Genomic DNA, 17647 nt, shown 5'->3' with positions numbered 1-17647 from the left:
CAAAATTACGACCTCCGTCCCAAAATAAACGAATTTTTGAGTTTTTGGATGGAATTTTTAACTCTTCATCTTATTTGAAAATTTTTTAATGATTAATATTTTTATTGCTACTATATGATAAAATATAATAATACTTTACGTGCAACTAATTTTTTCAATTTTTTAATAAATTTTTTAAATAAGACGAATGGTCAAACGCTCGAACTACAGCACCGAGAAATCTTCTTTTTTTTTGGACGGAGTAGTAACTAAAATACATTGAACTTTAATCATTATACTTTAAAAAAAGAGACAATTTATAAAGTGTCTCTATGCCTTTGCGGTATTTTTATAGAGACATTAAATTATACTACCACCGTAACAAACCACTATAGAAATATAGAAATATAGAAAAAATCATATCTTTGCATCCACTAATCGTTGAACTCAAGACCTACTGATATGAGAGTTCCTTATTTATCACTCACCTAACCATCTTGACCTTAAGTGATTACTAGTTTGTTAATATTTTGTCTTATATATATTTAGTTATTTAAGTATATATTAACCTCCAATTAAGTGTTTTAAGAAGGTTAAAATGTCTTAATAAAGTGCTGATACATATGAGGCAGACTATAAAGTACCACAAAGTTAGCTATATAAGACTAATTTAATAAATTAGGTTAAAAACATACCTCTAAAGTGTCTCTAGGTTAAAAACATTATAGTTAATTTACAAAATACCTCCAAACAGTGTCCCTAGAATATAGGAGTCTTAATTTTATGTCGTTTTTCGATTCGTCTCTACAGACAAAAGTGCAATCGCGAGGTTTTCGTTGAATTAATGGTCTTAATTACACGTCTCTTCAATTTGTCTCCACAACAGTGTCTCAACGTTGAATGGTTGGGGTGTTGAGAGCGAGCCGTACGTGACCCCGACTCACGGCCAACTTTGAGTTGATGTTGAGACGTCTGGGACGTGCGTCTCTGACCACGACTCAAGGCGAACTAAGGCCTTGTCTAGTTCGTAAAAAGTTGCTGCAAAAACGTCAAGGTCAAGTTTTTTATTAAACGTATTTTAATTAAAATAATTTTTAGATTTCGCCTGGAAACCACGAGACAAATCTTTTGAGTCTAATTAATTCGTCATTAGTACATGTTGGTTACCGTAGCACTTATGGCTAATCATGTCCTAATTAGGCTTAAAAGTTCCGTCTCACGATTTTTTACATAACTGTGTAATTAGTTTTAATGTTCATGTATATTTAATACTTTATTTAGGTGTCTAAAGATTTGATGTGATGTTTTTGAAAAAAGTTGGTGTGAACTAAATAGGGCCTAAGGCAGCGTTTAGTTAGAGAAATTTTTTAGAAGAGATGTCACATCAACGCGTACGGTCATACATTTGAAGTATTAAACGTAGTCTAATTACGAAACAAATTTTAGATTTCGCCTGAAAACCGCGAGATGAATTTTTTGAGTCTAATTAATCCGTCATTAGCACATATTAGTTATTGTGGCACTTATGACTAATCATGTACTAATTAGACTCAAAAGATTTATCTCATGATTTCTCCCATAAGGACCATAACTGTATAAATAATTTTAATATTCAGATACATTTAATATTTTATTTAAGTGTTCAAAGATTTGATATGATATTTTTGGGAAACTAAACGGACCTAAATACCGATCGAGTGATCATGTGGCTCGATGGAGGGACAAGTATCCGTACCTTTATCTGCGTCGATTTTCGGCCTCTCGATCGGGGCCTGGTCATTTAAGAATCTGATGGCAGCGTGACACTTGCAGATCGATTTCTCACGGAGCAGCTAGCTAGCGCGCTGATCAATGAAAGCAGCATCTCGCATCACCTTTGTACGTCCTGAAGGTAGAAAGTAATGTGCTAAATTAAGAAGCGATCGATATGTGTATCTGCACTCTTTTTGTAGTTTCAACGAAACATTATTGACACTACTTGTACGTGCCTAGTTGGTTTGTAGTGTCAAATTGTTGATGTTCCACTCTGCATATATATCCATCTGGTGGGTGCTCATATATATTTACAGGGGACACTACGTACGATAATTTGTAATAAGCTTTCCAGTTAGTTAGTAGTTGTTTCGAGTGTGTCTTAGGGTAGAGCTTCAGATATGTAGATACTTTTGGGATTACACATTAATTGGTTCACAAAGTTGTGTTTGACAAATAATCATGGATGCGTGATTATGCTTATTCTAGGTCAACCCTATCATTTAAGAGCATATATAGCCTATATTCATTCCGTGGAAGTATAGCCTATTTAGTCCATCAAGTTTTGTCCAGATATGTCCTCCAAATTTGTATTATAGTTTAATATGGTCCTTAGACCTACTAAAAATATTCTCTTTATTCCATGTTATAAGATTTTTAGTCTTATCTAAACTAATATATGCGCTCATTAATCTAATACATGAATAAATCTTGAACTACCGTCTAATATATTAAACGTGCCATCTGGACCGGCAATCCTATGGTTAATCGACATTGAAGTGTCTACTTTACCGTTGTATGCACCATAAGAGGAAAGAAAAAAAATGTCATACGCATTTAAATTTGCGAGCACTCAAAATATATTAGAGTTTCAATGTCAATGCATCGAAATTTCTTGAATAAGATCAAGTCATTTAATAATGAACAGTAATTATCGTTTCTACGTGATATAATAAATGTAGATAACTTGGACACTTTACTCTATATATATATATATATATATATATATATATATATATATATATATATATATATATATATATATATATATACACACACAACACTTTGAGCGGTACGTAATAAACAGCGCGTGATATAACATCAGTATCCCCGACCCTACATACTACTGTACATCGCCCCCACCTCCACACCTCCAGTGAAATTTATATCGATTTGAGTCAAAATTTTATTGAAACACACCAATCATCGAGCACACCAATAGCCTAAACCAACTTGAGTTAATTTTTAACTTCTTGTTTTTTAGCACAGCAATTTACATTAAGTGCAGTTGAAAATTTACGAAAGAATACACAAACAGATAAGCAAAAGCGCAACATCTAGCTGTAACATACAGTTAAATTTTAACTGACACACAAACATTGATATTTTTCACTTGTTTCTAGTTAATTTTTAACTCTTAGGTGTATCATGTAAGTGAAGTATGAGTTAAAGTTTAACTCAACAACATCGTGGGGTACTAAAATATAGTTGTTTTGATATGTCAGTTACTGTGATTCGTGGCAGCGAACCTTCTGTCGGTTGGCACATCAAAACCGGTACAGTTATTGCCGTGCATGCCTTTCCTGGTCTATTCATTTTCTATTTTTCCCATTGTGTGAGAACAACTCCCTAATTTTTCTCACAGCGTTTGTTCTTGAAGCGATCTCTGGTGACAAAGCAGCACTTTCCCGGCGATCTTTTTCTCCTCAATCTCAGGCGGCCAGTAGGTATGTCCAAGCATCATCGTATTCGCAATATATTACACATATCATCCTGTCCGTAATACATAGGGTTTATCGCTACCTGCATCTTACATAGCACACAAGCCCAATCATGGAGGTTTCTGAAAAAATGTTGTCAAAGGTGAAGAAGATTAGGTTCTCAGACTCCCAAAACCGGTGTGTTTATCGTTGTGCATGCCTTTCCTCGGCATGTTCATTTCCATTTTTCCATTGTGTGAGAACGACTCTCCCATTTTCTTCGCAGCGTTTTGTTCTTGAAGCGATATCTGGCGACGGCGCAACGCTTTCCCGGCGATCTTTTTCTCCTCAATCTCAGGTGGCTAGCAGGTAAGTACAAGCATCATCGTCTTCATAATATATTACTCATATCGTCCCATCCGTAATATCTAGGGTTTATCGCTAAGTACATCTTACACAACACATAAGCCTGATCATGGAGGTCTTCGAAAAAATGTCATTAAAGGTGAAGAAGATTAGGTTCTCAGACTTCCAAAACAAGTATGAGGTCGTGCTTTCCCAGAATCAGGATAGCGGTGGACAATCCTCATCAATGACGGGTGACAGAGCAGCGCGGGGGAGACCCAAACGGAGACCACGTGCATCGTTGGCCGGCGATGCTGCGGTTGTCGATGATGTAAGCAACATTTTTCTCCGGTTGATTTTTGTTTGCTATAACATGGGTTCTTGGTAACAATGTTTAGTTAAATTATAACTCATATATCTATATTCATTTTAACTATTGAGTATGTTCAGTTAAAATTAACTACCTATATGCCTCTAAATATTTTTTTGAAGTAGCAAACAATAGTTGTTAAACCTTTATTAGAGTCAAAATTTAGCTTCATTGGTAGTTTTTGCACATTTTGTGTGTGATCGAAGTGTTTTGCAGAAGTTGATGTTCAGTTAATTTTTAACTCATTCATCTCTATGTACATTTTAAAATGATGGGTATGTTTAGTTACATTTTAACTGTCTATATGCCTATGAATATTTTGTTGAAGTTGCTAGTTCATATAACATTAGTTGTTAAATCATAAATAGAGTCAAAATTTAACTTCATAAGTAGTTTTTACATATCTTTTGTGGTCACAGAGTTTTGCGAATGTCATAAGCAATACTCGGAATTGACGAGTAAATATTTTTACAGACAGAGTTGGTCAGAGTTTATGCCTTTCTAAGTGTTTGTTGTTTTGAGGGGAGGGTGTGGGGGGCGGTTGTATGTGTTCCTTTTGGCACATTGATGTGTTTGTTGCTTTTGGCACGTATGGTGGGACACGTGTGTTATTTTTACTCATAAGCGATCGTCTGATCACAAGTCAGAAATGTCTTCCGAATGAGTCAATGCCAAAAACTTGGTCGCAATGGAGGATCTGACAAAGTAACAGAGGCGACTGGTGGAGCAAGATGTGGCAGACTTGAGAAGCGTTGCTTTCAATCTTTCGTCATGACACCAGAAGGACCAATTCAAAAGATTCAATTTCCTAAATCGATGGTCAAGATGCTTTAAGATACAGTTGATAAATCGATTTGTCATGCCTTGTCTGATCAGTCCGGAGTTTTGATGAATACGTTACAAGATTTGATCAAGACAATGATTGATGAATATATTGCCTAAGAAATTCACTCTAGGGGGCAATATCGGTCAGAAGGACCTGATCAATATTGGCATGTGAATACAATGCAAGGGGAGATGAGTTGACCGATAAAGTTGTTGAGATAATGAGGGAACAATTTGAGATCAGACAAAAAGGCAAATAGATCTATATTGGCGACCGTATCCTGAGTGTTTCGATAGGGTTCCATTGACACGCCGATATAGGATACCAGAATTCTCTAGATTTTCGAGGCAAGATGATATTTCTATAATTAAACATGTCAGCCGATTCCTAGCACAGTATGGAGAGGCATCAGCTCGTGATACCTGAAGGTTCAGTTGTTCCCATTGTCACTTTCTAGATCGGTTTTCACGTGATTTTTATTATTACCTCCAAATTCTATCAAAAACTAGGTCAATCTAGAGACAATTTCATAAAAATTTCTTCGCTGAAACAGAAGAGCTGACACTTACAGATTTAATTACGATGGTCAGTAGGTAAACTAATAAAGATGAGGTAGGTAGTTCAGAATAGGTACGGTGACAGCAACACAACTACCTACTCACAGTCATGTACATTACCAAGATGTGACAATTAAGATATTTTATTTCATGATTAAGACGAGAATTTCATGCTATCTCAATTAACTGGGAATTTCCTATAACTATCGAGTATATGTAGGCATACAAGTATACAACCTAGCTTTACAAGTATAAAACCTTTGCTTTTTGAGAAAAGGCAGAGGCCTACTTTTCATTTATAAGAAGCAAATTTACGTTACATAGATTTGAAAATGGGGAGAGTACGTAGTCGTCGAACTAACAGTAACAATGCAAGAAGCAAATTTACAATACTAGCTGGGGCTTACGTTTGTATTATTTTGACAAAATTAAGGGGTTACATTGTCAAAAAGTAAGAAGTCTACGTACTGGTTCCGTTAAAACCGGCCGGTTCATTGGTTCCAAAAACTCGACCGGTTCCAAAAACTCGACTGGTTCATAATGATTTTTAGTGTTCCGATTGTATGACCAGTTTTTGAACTAACTCAGGCCGCGTTCGTTTGGATGGGATAAGGTAACTTATCCTGGTGCGGAAAATGTAACACTAGATTAATATATAATTAATTAATTATTAATTATTAAAAAATATAAAATAAATTAATATAATTTTTTAAAACAACTTTCCTATAGAAAATTTTTGTAAAAAATATACCGTTTAACCCTTCGAGAAGCGTGCGCGTAAAAAACTAGGGTGGTAAGTTATCCAAGAGAGACGCGGCCAGTCCAAAGTTGGTTCGAAGTCAGTTTTTAGCGGGTGGGTGTAATGGGCGAATGCATGCCTGCCACCAGTTAGCCCGCGCGGACACTTTATATGATTAGAAACTTTATATATAAAGAAATTTTATATTTTGTTTGCATAGAAAGTCTTTATCTATACATAGAAACAAATTTCACATATAAAGTATCTAATAGAAAAATATGTACTTTTAAAAATATCATATTAGAAAGTTGTATCTACAGCGATTATAAAAAAGTAACAAGAAAAATTTTATATACATATAGGAAATTGGTATATATAGAGTGTTCGTGCAGGCTAACGGACACATGAATATTTTCGCACATAGTTCAAACAAATTGTAAGAACATAGTCATATCAATATTTTGTGATGAACAACTGGTTTGTAAATTGATAGAATTTGGTTTGGAAACATTTTATGTGTTGGTGTGAGTGCGTGTGACTAATGTGGATCTGTGCCCGGAAACGGTTGGTTGGTCTCTATGTGTGCAGGTGACTTGAGGTCAGCTATGGTCAATGGTGAAAACTATGACTAGGTTTAGAAAGGAATTTAGGTATGGATGGTTGGGATGTCGTGTGACATGGTTGGACTAGAGTCATGATTCTTGGAGGTTAATATCGGTCTATGGCGGTCTGATCGTGACTAGGCTCGGGAAGGAGCTAAGATCTGAACAATCGAGGACGTCGGGTGACGATGTTAAATATGAGTGATATATGGTGGAGAAAAACAGTGTGAGACGAAATCGTAACGGGCTTGACAAGTTACGTGTGTAAGCGTCTGTGTTGGTGAAGGAAATCGGATAAGGAAAAGGAAATATGTAACTGCTACAGTAGTCGGAATACTGTACTGCACGGCACTGTAGCAACGGGTTAGTGGATCGAGTTACTGTAACGTACGATTATGGTAGCACAGAAGGTGAAATTGGATTGTAATTGGAGACAATTTTAGAGGGTTGAGTTCTGCTAGAATAAGAGTCCTATTCCTAGTTAGACTCGCATGTTTGTAATATAAATCATATTAATCTATCTTGTCAAATTTTTTTATATTTTTTTATAGCTAAAAATTGTTTCCCACCAATAACGCTACATTATTAGTGCCGGTTTTAGGACGAACCCCTACGGTGTGCATGAGCCTAGAAAAAGGAGTGAGCTCGACTCGATTTGTCGAATCAAGCTGATACTTCGAGTGACAAAACTAAAAGAAATGAATCAAAAATCTAAACACAACGCTTCCGTCATTGCTTGCTGCACATCAGAGGCCGAGACACCCGTCACAACCAGTCAGTGGGAGGAAGAGATCCAGGAGGAGGGAGGAGGCAGAAACACACCTAGCTGAACCGTTGCTTGATCGATCGCTCATGTCATTATTAGATCGGAGTCACCATAGTGAATGATGACACATCGTCGGATCTACCAAGGGAAGGCAAGGGGCAACACATGAAGGAGGTCACATTGATGTAGCGTGAGGGTGCGGAAGCGGGTTTGGGAGGGGAGGGGAGGGGAGGGGGCGCGCAGCACATGAAGGAGGAGATGAGCTCCTCCCCCTCGCTCATCACTCTCCTCTCTGGTGAAGCGGAGTGGTGGCTTGAAGGATGGTGGTGTTGATAGTGGTAGAGACATCAAAGAGTGAGGTAGAGAGGCGAGCCCATTGGTTCGATCGGATTATCTCGATTCATTATATATGGGTGTAGATTTTGTATAAAATCGACAGCCATAGTATGTTATAGTTGCCAGTTAATTAAGAAATAGTAGCTATAATTATATGTATTGGTTATTTTAAAAACCATACGAATATATATTGATTGTGTTTTTTTTAAAATAAAACTGGGACCTTAAGTTGCTCAAAAGTGTTATATTTTTTCCATAGAGCAGGATTTAATACGTGCTGATTTTAAATGAACCAGTACTTATGAGCCATCACCTACGCCGATCAGAAATTTTGTAGCACTGCAAATCACGGCTGCAGCTGGTAGCTAGCTAAGACACAATCAAGGGAAACAAAATAAAATGGCATACATGCCGCATGGAGAGAGCTAGAAATTAAGAGAGCAGAAAGAAATGCGGTCGGGTTAATTAAGTAAAACAGGTTGCCAGAAACCTCTTTAGGTAATCTGAATTATCTGACTTAGTCATAGAAACACACGGTAAATTGAGTCTGGTGCTACAGTAGCCTGACTTTGAACCATGTAGCTACAGTTCAAAACAGTAGAAATCGTACTCAGGAAGTTAATTGATTGCATGGTTGATCAAGTGTTAAACGTCAAACAATATCTTGCAGCACTCTTCAAAGCCAAAACACTTTCCAGTTGATCTCTCTCTCTCTCTATATATAGATAGGTGATCACTTGACACTTGCCATCAAACAATACTGTGAGCAATAGAATCCATGGCCGTGCAGGTGGTGACAATGGCGTGGCCCGTTCTCCTCGCTACCGCCATGGCTGTCCTGGCTGCTTGGTCGTTGATCCGTTTGGTGTCATTGAAATGGAACAGCAGCAGCCAGCAACCACGCAAAGCTGACGAGAGCTGCAGGCTGCCGCCGGGGTCGAGGGGCCTCCCTCTCCTCGGCGAGTCGCTCGAGTTCTTCACCTCCACCCCGTCTCTTGAGCTGCCCGCCTTCTTCAAACGACGTCTCGATAGGTAAACATATATTGTAGAGTTTTTTTATCATTTTTTAAAAGTATCTTGAGCTAATATATTTTTATGTAAAAATTTAGTATTTTGAGATACATCGTACATTAAGACACTGAAATTTTTAATACTTTTCAAACATCGTAAAAAAACCCCTTTATATCGTATATAATGATTCACGCAACCATGAAGAACGTACGTACATACACTATGGCTAGCTTTTTTTACTCCGGTTTCCTTGGGCGAATGGAAATTGGGCTACCATGATCAGAATGTTCATGCTAGTTTGCCGTGGTATATAATTAACTAGTGGTCGACTCTCGTGTATTTTATTATTAGTAGAATTTAATCCATATCGTTGATCTATTTTCATCTGACAGGCTGTGATTAAATTAGTAGAAATTTGAAGGAGTAATATCGTTCTTTTTTCTGTGATCTGTATTGCAAAAAAATAAAATTACAAAATATTGCTAATTAAGTAATTAACAAAGTACAAAACTACCATTTTTTACTAGTAGTATAATACTACAAGTAAAATGCACCGGAGAGTTACCCAATTAATTAAGTTGCTGCGCGAAAAGTCGTTGCATCATTATATATATATATATATATATATATATATATATATATATATATATATATGTGTGTGTGTATGTATGTACGTACGTATGTATGTATAATACAATGAACATAGTTACTACGTAAAGATGGTTTAATATTTACACATGTCAATGTCTGGCAAAACATTCAAAGATAGGTGGGACTACGGCACATGGCGAACGACGACGATCGGTCGATCCAGTATCGACACCTTCTTGCGCACGTCCGTTGGCAGAGAATGCCATTTCGAGTTGTACGTCCCCGTTGTCGGTCGCCTACAGGGAGACCTCACTGGATCGGATTCGATGACATGCCCATGACATTTTCGGCGATATTGTGTCACTGATGTGTAGGACCCACGTGAGTCCAGGCACATATGGATCTCACATGTCAGTGATTTAACGTCATCAAAAATGAGTCCAGACACATATGGATCCCACATGTCAGTAACTCAACGTCACTAAGAATGTAACAGGGCAATATATATCACCAAATCTACGTACGATCGATTTAGCGACTCAATATCCATCTTATTTAATTTTTTTTAAAAACAATTATAGCCACAAATAAAGTACTATTTATGTTTTATCATCTAATAAAGTTAAAAATATTATTCGTAAAAAAATTTAAATAAGATGAAGAGTCAAACATTATATCTAAAAACTAAAAAAAATTAATTTGTTTTGGGACAGAGTGAGTAGATAACATCAAACCATACACATGTTCACTATCAAAGTTATTTCTATTTCAGGTTCAACCCGAATTGAGAATAGTTTTAATTAGATATGAAACTTTATCCAAACGCTAAAATTATTTTGAATTTAAAAGGATATTTTAAAACCATTCTAGACAACTTTGTTCTTGTGCCTTATGTGGGTAACTTCTATATATCCTAGATAATTTTTGTATCATCGATTGAAACATGATGAGCGACCCACCAAAGTAGTATTAAAATGAAATAAAATCATCAACAAGCCGAACAGGATATCTAATAATTAATATTGCTTGGATATTTTAATAAAAACGATACCATGGAAAGCGATACCCTTCATAAACGTATTAGTGTCCAAAGGATAGGTCCTGCCACCATAACCATAGGATAAGTCGAGCTAGGGGTAATTCAATTTCCATACAAATATGGTTTTTTATTTAATATAGTTGGACTTTTTATCTATATTTGAACAGTTCTCATATTCAAAAATTTTATATAAATATAAAATTATAAGTCACACTTAAAATATCTTTAGTAATAAATCATAAGTAATACTATATAAAATTCTTGATCAAAATAGAACCAAAAGTCAACCATGTCAATAAAAAAATGCATCCGTAGTCTAGAAGAACCAAAAATCAACGCTGGCTAATGGGATCGATACGATCTTTGCAGCTTTGCAGGATAGTTAGCTTAGATCTAGACGTTTCTCTTGTAGTCATTCATACATAGGAGTACTCTAAAAGGCGAAAAAATATTTACTCCGGTTTTTCTGTTTTAAACCTGTTGATTTTTTATCTATATTTTAACTGTTTGTTTTATTTAAACTTTTTGTGCAAATATGAAAGATTATAAGCTAGTCTTAAAGTTTATTTAGTAATAAATAAAAGCATAACAAAACATCTAATAATTATTTTAACTTTTTAAACAATACAAATGGTGAAACATATATATATATATATATAAAAGTCAACGGTGTTAAATAAAAAAAATGATAGAGTAGTTGTTGAGGACAAGAAAAAGACAAAGATTGATCTTGTTGGTATGTTGAGGTGGATCTAGCATGTGATTGATCGAATATGCATACTATGGGTGCTTTCAGAAAATCTTGCAATTATATTTAGAAATAAATTAAGGTTAGTAAGATGTGTAAGATATCTTTTTCACACTTCAGGTTAGTCTAAAATCAGATTAAAAAAACCCTATATTTTCAACAAAAATCCTTGAGTTGGAACCATGCCAGACAAGGCCAAAATTAACTGACATTTTACCCATTTTTAGAAGATACTATGAGGTATTACTATTTTCTATGTGAAAACAGTGGTACATTCTTAAAAATAGAAAAAAAATGCTCAAATTAAATTGTTCAGTGGGAGCCCGGCCAAAGCATGAACTATCAATAGCCTGGACCCAAGCATGAACAATCCAAAAAGTCAATTTAGTATCAGTACTTGTATGTATCTACGAGGAATAATGATAAAGCAATATGACATAATTATGGGGTTTTCTGGTTTTGCGCTGGCGGGCGGGATTCAAGTTTTCAGATTTTTGGTTGATCTTTTCAAAGCCCGGCTGTCAACAATTCCACGAAATACAAGCCTTGTAGTTTTGTTTTCTGCTTATGTTTATAAAATAAAATTTAAATTTAAATTTAATATATATTTGGAATTGATTTTAAAGTTTTTCGTCGTAGTTATTTTTCAACATTTACTTCTCAATCGCCAAAATAACATATGTAATTTATACATTATTTTTTTATTTGTAAATATATCTTGTTCGTTTACAAATATTTCACGACTATGTTAATTTAACTATTTGCCACTTTTAAGATTAGATAATAATAGATTTGCCACTCATGTCTATGACATGTGGGCTCTACATGTGCCTATGACATGTGGATTCAGTGACAAATCTGTTATAACCACTAATACGAGTGACAAAAAGTTAATTATTCCACGTTAACACTACTACTCAATTGGATATCTCCCAGGTACGGTCCAGTTTTCAGAACGAACATGGTCGGGCAAGACCTGATCGTGTCCCTCGATCGAGAGCTGAACAACTTCGTGTTCCAGCAAGAGGAGAGGCTTTTCCAGATCTGGTACCCGGATTCGTTCATGAGGATCATTGGCGCCGACAGCATCATCACGACGCTGGGGTCACCACACAAGTACATCAGGAACTTGGTCCTCCGGATCTTTGGCCCTGAAAATCTCAGGCAAACCATGCTCAGGGAGGTGCAGAGGACGGCTCAGGCCAGCCTTCTCTCCTGGATCGATCGACCAAGCATCGAATTCAAGGAAGCAATCTCGAGCGTAAAATCCTCTAAAATTAGCTTAGACAGATTCATGCCTCTTCTGTAATTGCTTCTGCGCACACATAACTGACTCGATTTTGGAACCACTGTTGTGTGTCGCAGATGATATTCAGCGTTACAGCCAAGAAGTTAATCAGCTACGACTCGGTGACCTCGGATGGAAACATGTGGAAACAATATGATGCCTTCATTCGAGGACTTCTTGCATTCCCACTTTGCATTCCTGGCACTGCATTCTACAAATGTATGCAGGTAAATATATAGATGATTTTTGCAGTTTCACAGAGAAGAAAGATATGTTATGCTCATATAAGGTTGAGTTGCACAACGAAAAGCATACTCAACAAAGCTAGCTAGATAATTATCGGGGCTAGCCTAGGGGGTCGAGATGTGCGGCCGCTCCGGTCCCTAAATTTTAGGGCCCCCACCTCCAAAATTTTTTAGTAACATGTATAATATTTTCTATATAAATATTATTTTTAAATATAATTTAAATGTTTATGATAATAATTTACATATAATTTTTCAGTGTAAAAATTTATTACCTTGAAGTACAATGTAACTTAATGTACTATAATTTTGCACTAAAAGTTTTGTACCTCAAATTACTTCTAAAGAATGATAAAAACCATATATAAAAAGTATATATTTCTATTTATTATTATTATATAGTATGATAAGAGCCTTTATGTTTAGTTTCGTAGCAAGACCTGAAAAGTCAGGACCGGCCCTGATAATTATTCCAAAAATAGTTAAATCAACTTGGATATATAAGTAAGCAGATGAATTTAATTAGTAGCCAGTGGCGTATCTGGGATTGTTATTTAGGTGGTCCAACTTACATAATTTTTTAATTGTCACAAATATAACACATAATATATATAATAAAAATTTAAAATTAGTCAGTTTGTATTTTACGTATGTTAATAAATAATAATTTTCTTTTATATTTACAATATATATACACACGTACACTTAAGTTATGATTTTTTTTGGGTGGTCCGTTGACCACCCTCTGTCTCTGCCGCTGTTAGTAGCTAAGTTATTGCCTAGGTTATATATAACACATTTTTTTTTGCGGGGAATATATAACACATATAAAGTGTTGTTTGGGAGTCATGACCACTGTCTACCTAGGCTAATGACTCAAGATCCCTAATGGAGATGAATGTCATCCCTGCAGGGGCGAAAGATTGTGATGAAGATGTTGAAAGAATTGCTTGACAAGAGGAAGAAGGCAACAGGGCGCCAGGGAAGCAATATTGACTTCATCGATGTGATGATTGAGGAACTGAAGGAGGAGAAGCCTACAATAAGTGAGAAGGCTGCACTGAATTTGATCTTCTTGCTGCTATTTGCCAGCTTCGAGACCACGGCATCTGCAATAACGGCAGTGCTGACGCTCCTTACTGATAATCCTGAGGCCTTGCAAGAACTAACAGTAAGTACACAAGTCATGAACTCATTTCATTGCACATAATTCTAAGAAATCTAGTAGCAGTATGTGATGCTTAATTTTCATTGTTAGTACTAGTTTAGGCCAGAGGCTGTACTGCATGGAGCTAATTTCCTCAAAAAGGTCATTTTGGTAATGCAATTTACATATATATTTCAGGATACATTTGTTGAACAAATGATATTTGGTGTTTTCAGGAGGAACACGAAAACATTCAGAAGAGAAGGGGCGATCCGAACTCTGAAATCACCTGGGAGGAATACAAATCTATGAAATTTACATCTCATGTATATATATGCCTTGAATTGTTACATTCCTTAAGCATTATTTATAGTAAATATCAGCCATCCACACATGTAGATGTGTTTAATCCCAAATCCTCGTCAAGTATACATTTGTGCACTCATCTCCTTAATTATTTGTAGGTTATACATGAAGCTTTAAGGCTGGCTAACATTGCTCCAATGGTGTTCAGAAAAGCCACAGAGGATGTTCATATAAAAGGTAAAAATCCCATTGTTATTAACAAGAATTAGTAGAGGACATATATAGATTTAAGAAGTATGTTTATTGGTAGTACGAATTTCTTTCGAAAAGAAACTTTTAGAATGTCTATTCTGAAAGTTATTTGACAAATCTGTGCAGGTTTTTCTATCCCAAAAGGATCAAAACTTATGATTTGTCCTTCCAGTGTTCACCTAAACCCTGTGGTTTATAAGGATCCTAATATATTCAATCCGTGGAGATGGAAGGTGTGTGATATTCATAATAACGAATCGATTTCCATCATATATTATAATAAACCATCTTTATATAGAGATCCTGTGAAAATTTTATTTGTAATATGTTTTTGCATACCATGTATTCCCTAATATAGGGTGTATAATAGGTTTAACCGTAAACTTCTCTTACACTATTTTCCTCACAGCTACAAAATCACAGGCATAATAAGAAAAATACTTTCAAACATGAATCCAGCAGTCTTTTTTAGGTAAAACCTAAATATTGTTGGATTAATAGTTGGTCAAAGCTTAAAATTGGATAGTCAAATACATCTTATAATACTGAACAAAGAGAGTATATATATTTTCTATATCATAGTGAAAAACAATATGAGAAATTCATGAGAGTTGAAGTTCTGATTTGTTTCTGCATACTGCTATCTACAGGATACCGCTGAACCAGCTGGCGGTGCCTCCAAGGATTTTATGGCATTTGGAGGGGGGCTGCGGTTGTGCGTTGGTGCAGATTTCGCCAAGCTGCAGATGGCGATTTTCCTCCACTGCTTAGTCACCAAGTATAGGTGAAACATGCAGCCTCTCTTGCATTTACCTATCATCACTTAAGTAGTATTAAAACTTACTCTCTTAAAGACATTACTTCGTTCAGAATCTATCTGAGAACATCTAGATCATTTTCATCATGATCTGTATCAAAACTTGTACACCTTTTGCAAATATTTTGTTATGCAAGTATGAGTATATTTGAGGTTAATATAAGACCTCTTTTAAGTATATACATGGATGTTTAACTCTGTTAAAAAAATGATATATATTATGTTTGGCCAGATGGAAAGCAATCAAGGGAGGAACAATGGTGCTTGCTCCAGGACTACGATTCCCAGAAGGTTTTCACATCCAACTTTTACCAAAAGCATGAAGTACCTGGGCCATTTACTTCTATCCCCTACGGCCCTATACACAATATACAACGACCACAGGCAATGTTTGAGCTCAGTACTTCGATGTAATACCCATTAGTTTTCTGCTCTATGAGCTACGCTTATTGTTCACTTTGCTATATATGCTGTGTGCCTCCAGCCTTCATAATACTGTTAATAAATAAATTTAATTTATATATGTTTTATCCCTCCTAAGTAAGTGGGATTTGCAAGTGTGCCTATCACTCATTGTTCACCCATGTCCAATTGTCCACTCTCACTACACTAGTAAGCATTTTCGTAGGTGGCCTACAAAAATGCTTTGAACCCAACGTAGCCAATGCACAACATCTGCGAAAATGATGTTTAGCGAACTATAAGCGCCTAGCTATGTCCGAATGTCTCTTAATTACAAACTATCGGATGGTGTTTCATCCCATGGATAGAAATGTTTAAGATGTTTCAACCTCAATAATTTTTTTCCACATATTTTCATATTTGGTGAAAAATGTTTTACCACTTATGAAAAAAATGTTTCAAGCTGATGCAACATTCAACATAAATTGGTTGCAATACAAAAAAAATTAATATATGAAACATACAATCAAAACAGAGTGAAACATTTGAGTATACCAAGGTGCAACATTGGTAGACAACAGGTTGCAATATTCTCAAATGCTCCAAAAAAAATTGCCTGGCCTCCCGGTGGACAGAGGTGAACTATCCATGCACTACTCTATGGGAAAAAGGATGGAATTACACCCATAGAGGCAACAACCACCTAGCTAATTTTGAGCATGCCCTGCCCGGTGGAAGCTATCCTCGTCGGCCCCCTTCTCACGGCATGTTCCTGTGAGCAACCTGTCAACATACAAATGGTGGTACTGAGATGGCTCCCCATCAATATAATGTAATATCCCAAGGTTTAAATAAGGTTACTTTTAACTAACAATTAATAGAAGGTGTGAAAATTTAACTTATAAATTGTTTCTCAGATAAACGATTAGAGACCGTGGACGTGTATGGTACATCGAATAGTGTAAAATAGAGTACATATTTATGTTAATCGGAGTCCGGATGAATTAATAGTTATGGAATTAATTTGGATTGTCAAATTTTCATTAATATCCCCTATTTAAGCAATAGAAAAGAAAGGGGATCTGATCGATTGATCCAGCCTCACCCTGCCCTAGTCGCAACGCCTGCATGCCGCCACCATCGATGCCGGTTCCGGCGTGTTGCGCCACGGACGCCCGTCGTCTCTTGCGTATCTACTCATCCCGTGCTGTTTGCTGCCCACGGTGACGTTCATTTTTATGTTTTTAATCATAGTTTATCTTAGCCTTAGGTTTTAAATCGGTAACAACATAGAAGTTATATATATAAATTATGCTTCATTTGTAAAGATACCATTTGGCGATCACCCGTAGCTTTTGTTTTAAGTATAGCATGCAAAGATATAGTATAGTGATAAAATCAATATAGTTAATTAATGTTGCGTGGAGCTGGTTGGCATTTACTAGGCCACTCGTTCAAGATATTGATTAGCTGTTGGTGATAATGATTTGCTTCAAAATATTGATGTAAATATATCCAGCAGATTAAATTAAAGGTCTTGAGTTGTTTGGTTTTGAAATCGAAGCCAGTCTTGATCTTGACTGATAGTAAGATTTTTCATCCTTATCTTTTCACTTCTATTTATACTTATATGCTAAAATTTAAACTTATAATTTTAAATTTAAAGATGACTTTAGAGGTATTTTCATCTTAGTTTATTTTAAGCTTTTGCTTTTAGATCGATAAGAACATGTACGTAAAAATTTTATTTATAAATATATATTTCTTAAATATGTTCAAAACTAAACGATCACCCCTTTAGCATACCCTCGAAAGTTTTGAGACATCCA

At 35.8% G+C, this 17647-nt stretch overlaps 1 protein-coding gene across 1 annotated transcript; it reads left to right on the top strand.

Moving 5' to 3' along the window:
• Positions 1-8760: 8760 nt before the first annotated feature.
• LOC102701066 (cytochrome P450 87A3-like) lies at positions 8761-15941 on the top strand. Its single transcript, XM_006650306.3, has 9 exons — positions 8761-9004; positions 12298-12622; positions 12727-12876; positions 13808-14065; positions 14278-14367; positions 14506-14584; positions 14726-14832; positions 15250-15383; positions 15649-15941. The coding sequence occupies exons 1-9, from the start codon at positions 8772-8774 to the stop codon at positions 15737-15739; spliced, it is 1467 nt and encodes a 488-aa protein (XP_006650369.2). The 5' UTR covers positions 8761-8771; the 3' UTR covers positions 15740-15941.
• The last annotated feature ends 1706 nt before the right edge of the window (positions 15942-17647 follow it).

The sequence above is a fragment of the Oryza brachyantha genome, chromosome 3 (assembly GCF_000231095.2).
Source record: "Oryza brachyantha chromosome 3, ObraRS2, whole genome shotgun sequence".
NCBI lineage: Eukaryota > Viridiplantae > Streptophyta > Magnoliopsida > Poales > Poaceae > Oryza > Oryza brachyantha.
The sequence above is the reverse complement of the archived record's forward strand: the minus strand, read 5'-3'. Positions and strand labels throughout refer to the sequence as shown.

Bases quoted from the DNA above. Each gene is read 5' to 3' on its own strand.
- LOC102701066 (XM_006650306.3), top strand. From the start codon at position 8,772: ATGGCGTGGCCCGTTCTCCTCGCTACCGCCATGGCTGTCCTGGCTGCT. The intron at 9,005-12,297 runs GTAAACATATAT...GATATCTCCCAG, and splicing joins TTCAAACGACGTCTCGATAG to GTACGGTCCAGTTTTCAGAA. The intron at 14,585-14,725 runs GTAAAAATCCCA...AAATCTGTGCAG, and splicing joins AGAGGATGTTCATATAAAAG to GTTTTTCTATCCCAAAAGGA.